We start from the raw sequence: 4,638 nt of genomic DNA on the forward strand, positions 1-4,638 counted from the left end.
ACTATTGTTGGGTTAGCGAGGTCACGTGACTAGTATCACGCCAGGTCCTTCTCGAACCTTCATGAATTATCGGGAGACTACTAGATTGGGGGTAGGCTGGTATATATAAGATGGTCACAACGTGACGGAACAGTGTAATGAGTAATTGAACTGCAGTCAGAGAGTGTGTAATTGAACTGAGTATTGTTGAAGTCGAGCTCGTGTGACTGTTGAAATTAAGTGTATCGCAAAGTTATATTCAGAAAGAATAAACCAGTTTTGTTTAAGAAAGGACTTGCTTAATTACAAACAAACAAACAAAATACTAACTATTCCATAAACTATAACTGGAATATATATATTTCTCTCACTTCTGTGTACCATGAACTTTCAGTATACTTTTTATGAGTGGGCCTAATACTAAAGTACATCTGAAAAACTTCCAAAGCTCAGCAGTTGATCAAGGAGCTGAAAATACATATTTTGGGGAGAGTTTTTAATTAAGTTTTTTTTTTTGCCATTTTAAGCATTCTTCAAGGGGGTCACTTACCGTTACAGAGGTGTCATGCGTGGAGTTAGGGAGCGGTAATAAATTTCGAAATTTTTTTCGAATCTTTCATTCGGCTGACATTTGATACTTTAAATACACGATACTTTGCTAAAAGTTGTTTGAGTCATTCACTGTACATTCTAAAAAAAATGAAATTCACCGTATCAATGAAATAGTTTAGTCTTTGCATTTTCTTCTGTAACTTCACACACATGTAGACATGAATTTATTATTATTATATTTATTCCGTAGAGGCATAGTTTAAGATTTAGTCACGTGACCAGAGTAATTTTAATTTCAACATGGCAGCTTGGTAATCGTACTAATTTTTGTCGCGACAAAGTCGCTGCTTATCCATTGAAAATTTGAGCAGTGTTGTGCCAAAGTTTTAAAAAACTCGAGAGAAATGGATAGTAAAGATTATGACAATGTGAAAAACATGACTCTGATGTTTTTCTTAGACCGGTTAATGGATAAAGGCCAACCACGAACTCTTCACGATCTTTCGTGCCAGTTTGGTACTAAGGGTTTTACCAAAGAAATGCGTCAGATTGCTGGGGGAAGCCAGTCTGGCTTGCGGAAATTTTTATTGCAGTACCCATCATTGTTTACTATAGAAGGTGATCATGTTCGTGTCACATGTTTGAGCAGTGAAGATCCTTCTTCTGGAGTAGGAACCAAAAGAGATTATGCCCTAGAAGCTGTTGAGTACTTTGAAAATAAGTTGGGAATGTATGGGAATGCAGAAGTTCCAATAAAAAGTTTACTTGGTCACCGGTCTCAAGCTAGCCCAGAAATTCGCCATATCTCAGGACAGCATGTGAAGGAATTCAAGGATTTTCTACAGCGATACCCAGATGTATTTGTGATTCAAGATGAATATGTAGTTCTGAAGAGTGTACTTCAAACACCAGATGGAAAGTTGAACACTAACATTACAAAGGTGCCTGAAGAAGAGCCTCTTGATCCTCAGCTTACAAATCAGTTACTCACAATATTTGAAGGTGTTGTTAAAGCTGAAGGCAAGGTTTCAGTTGAACAACTATTAAACAATCTTAGCTCAAACTATCCAAGGCTAATGTGGTCCAAAATGATGAAGAGTACCCAGGATCTCATTGCATTTTTAAAGATGAACTCTCACATATTTTGTGTACAATCTAACATGGTATCACTTGTGCCTCAACGTTTGCAAACATACATAACATCCAAGGTCAATGATAATAATAATACCACAAACACTATGTCATCCTTACCAGTATCACCTACAAATGGTATTTGCCGTTCTTCTGAAAACTCAAAGAATTTCCAACAGCGATTAAGAATGCAGGTAATGAAAGCTGTTGCAGATAATTCAGCCATTGATTACAAAGATCACAACAATCTGTCTAGCAGTAATAGTGGCTTAATTGGTGGGAAAGACTGTGCTGATGACTCATTAGTACAGATGATGAAAAATACAAAAATGATAACTAAAGTTAAAGAAGGCTTAACTGTTGTGCAGCAGATTCTCAGTAGTGGTCAAGAGGCTGTTGCTGTTGATGTAGAAGGTGTTAACTTAGGGCCTTCAGGCCCTTTGACATTGGTACAGTTAGGAACAATGGATAAAAAGGTGTACATCTTTGATTTATTGTCTTCCCCTCAACTGATGGTAGAAGGAGGTCTTAAGGAACTGCTACAATCAGAAAATATATTTAAGGTAGGAACTTTAATTTAAAAATAGATCTTCTTTAGTATTATTTTTAATAAACACATTGTATTACCAGTACTCGGTAGAATTTACTAGAGCCTGATAATATGATTTTAGAAACTATTACTCTTAAGGTTTTCACAGATTTAAGAATCCAAGCTGTAGATCAGGTAAGTGACAAAAATTGATAAAAGCATACCTGAAGCCTGAATAATGGATAAGGAAGTTACATACAAAGTTAAGATCAACATCTGATTATTAAATAAGAATAAAGTATATATATATATATCCAATATTTTGCTTTTGATATGAAGTAGAATTATATTTGTATTTTCATCCAATGTTGGTTATATTATTATGGATAATGGTTATACATGTTGCACTGTGTAGAGCAGTGACAGAAAATAATAAGATTACAGCACTGAGCATGATGTAAAGTCTAGCAGTTGCCTATGAGATGCAGTCTCTTATCTTGATTTTCACAAGCCAGTAACAGTCTGTAAGGAAGATCAGGTTATTAAATGGGGGTCTGAAAGAGAAAATAAAGATGATGGATTACATTTAGAAATAAAATGGCATATCAATTGTAGATAACCATAAATGGCAACAGCTGTAGAATTTCTGGATGTATTTTTCATGCAGTTAGAGATGACTGGGAGTAGAGGGTCCCAGGGAATTATAGTTCCCAGCCATAGAAGTATGTGAATGTGAAATCACAGTTGCAAATATATAAATCTCCCATAAACAAAATAGCAATTATTTTACATCGAACAACAAATGAAATATGTCTACAGTACTAATACACACTGAGTTTGCATGATTTATTTCAAGGCAACCATACTCCCACTAGTTGTAAATTGACTTTAAAAAATTGTGATTATTGCTAAACCTTCCCTCTGCCATTTGGCAGTGACCAGCAAGTGAATGTTAAAACAAAAACAGGGTGTTGGTTCAAATTGGCTGGACCAATAAGGACCAGTGATACATCAAATTATAGCTTTCTTCATGCTCTACTTTTGTCTGGGTGGTTTCATTGGATCCAGAAGCATTTACTATTTGAAAACACACATACAAAACTTTAAAAGCATTATAATTCTTTTTAGCCATTGAATGTGTAGAAACAAAGCCACACAGTAAACTTTGTGGTGCATATTACATAACACATAAACCAATACATAGATATGTGTGCTCAAATTGAACTGGCAGCATGTCAAAAATGATGAGTGAGGATTTTAAACACACTATACATTGGCCTGGCAACAATTTGTTTATGTCATGTCATTGGGTGTAAACAGACAATATGTTACATTGTTGAGTGTGGATAGAGTGAAAGAACGTGTAGTACAATATTTTATAATAAAAGTGGTATGAACAATGTATCAATTACATTGTGATATGATGTAGAGTGAGTAAAGTTTACTGTTGGTACATATCTGTGAGTCACTGTATTTCAACTTTACAACCAGTGTGATTACAAAATCTATACTTTCATGGGTGCGTAAGTAAGCTCATACTTCCATTTTTAATTTTTGGTTGTTGACAATTTTCATTTCATTTATCCATATCATATGAATCCACAAGTACGAGTTTGAAATTGATGGATTTTATTGGACTACATTTTATCTTGCCTTGATACGGATTTCATACAGTCTCAGGTTACCAGATAAAGCTATAATTTGATATCAATCCTTGACAATTTGTTAACATTGTTCCAATGGGGCGGTCGATTTACAGGCACAATTTTTAATTGTTTTTCATTATTTATTCACTACATAATTGAACTGGCAGTGTATATCTATTACGTTATGACTGTAGAATCCAATGGTGTGTGAATTTTTTTTTTTCATTATTTAAAAATCATCAAAACCCCTTACTTGGAGGAGATTTGCTTTGGTCACACGGGGGGAGGGAATGTCTGTTTATTGGTAATAAAAGGGGTTTTCAGGTAGAGCTGGGCAATTACATTCAACTAGTTGATGATTATCATATGAGACTTGAATAGTTGGAATTATTGAAAATAATAATAATTGGAAACATTAATTTTGATTAGTTGATTATTTTTTAAGGCATGATAATAATCGATTAAGCTGAATAACCTTGAATTTAAAAATGATAAGAAATAATTGTATTATTTTGATTACTTAGGTAGTTGGAATAATCAGAAACACTAATTCCGATTATTGTTGGTTTTCTTTCACAATATTAATTTCAATTACATCAATTATTTGATTTAATTCTCAGTTCTGGTTGTGTGAACTTTGAGTAAAGCTTATAGAATTTTAGTATTTATTTATAGACATACTGATTACAAGTTAAAAGAGATAATTACCTCTATAAGGGAAACCACTAGTTATTTAGGTTCACATACAAGTGCTCCATATGAGCTATATATATATATATATATATATATATATATATATAT

At 33.7% G+C, this 4,638-nt stretch overlaps 1 protein-coding gene across 1 annotated transcript in view; it reads left to right on the forward strand.

Annotated features, from left to right (window-relative positions):
• The first annotated feature begins 826 nt into the window (after positions 1–826).
• Positions 827–4,638, forward strand: part of LOC106478500 — a 48,845-nt gene continuing 45,033 nt past the window's right edge. Inside the window, exon 1 of the mRNA XM_013939051.2 lies at positions 827–2,225. Coding sequence (XP_013794505.1) covers positions 936–2,225 — 1,290 coding nt within the window. The 5' untranslated portion in view covers positions 827–935. The remainder of the gene's footprint in view (positions 2,226–4,638) is intronic.

The sequence above is a fragment of the Limulus polyphemus genome, unplaced genomic scaffold, assembly GCF_000517525.1.
Source record: "Limulus polyphemus unplaced genomic scaffold, Limulus_polyphemus-2.1.2 Scaffold217, whole genome shotgun sequence".
NCBI classification, from domain to species: Eukaryota; Metazoa; Arthropoda; class Merostomata; order Xiphosura; family Limulidae; genus Limulus; species Limulus polyphemus.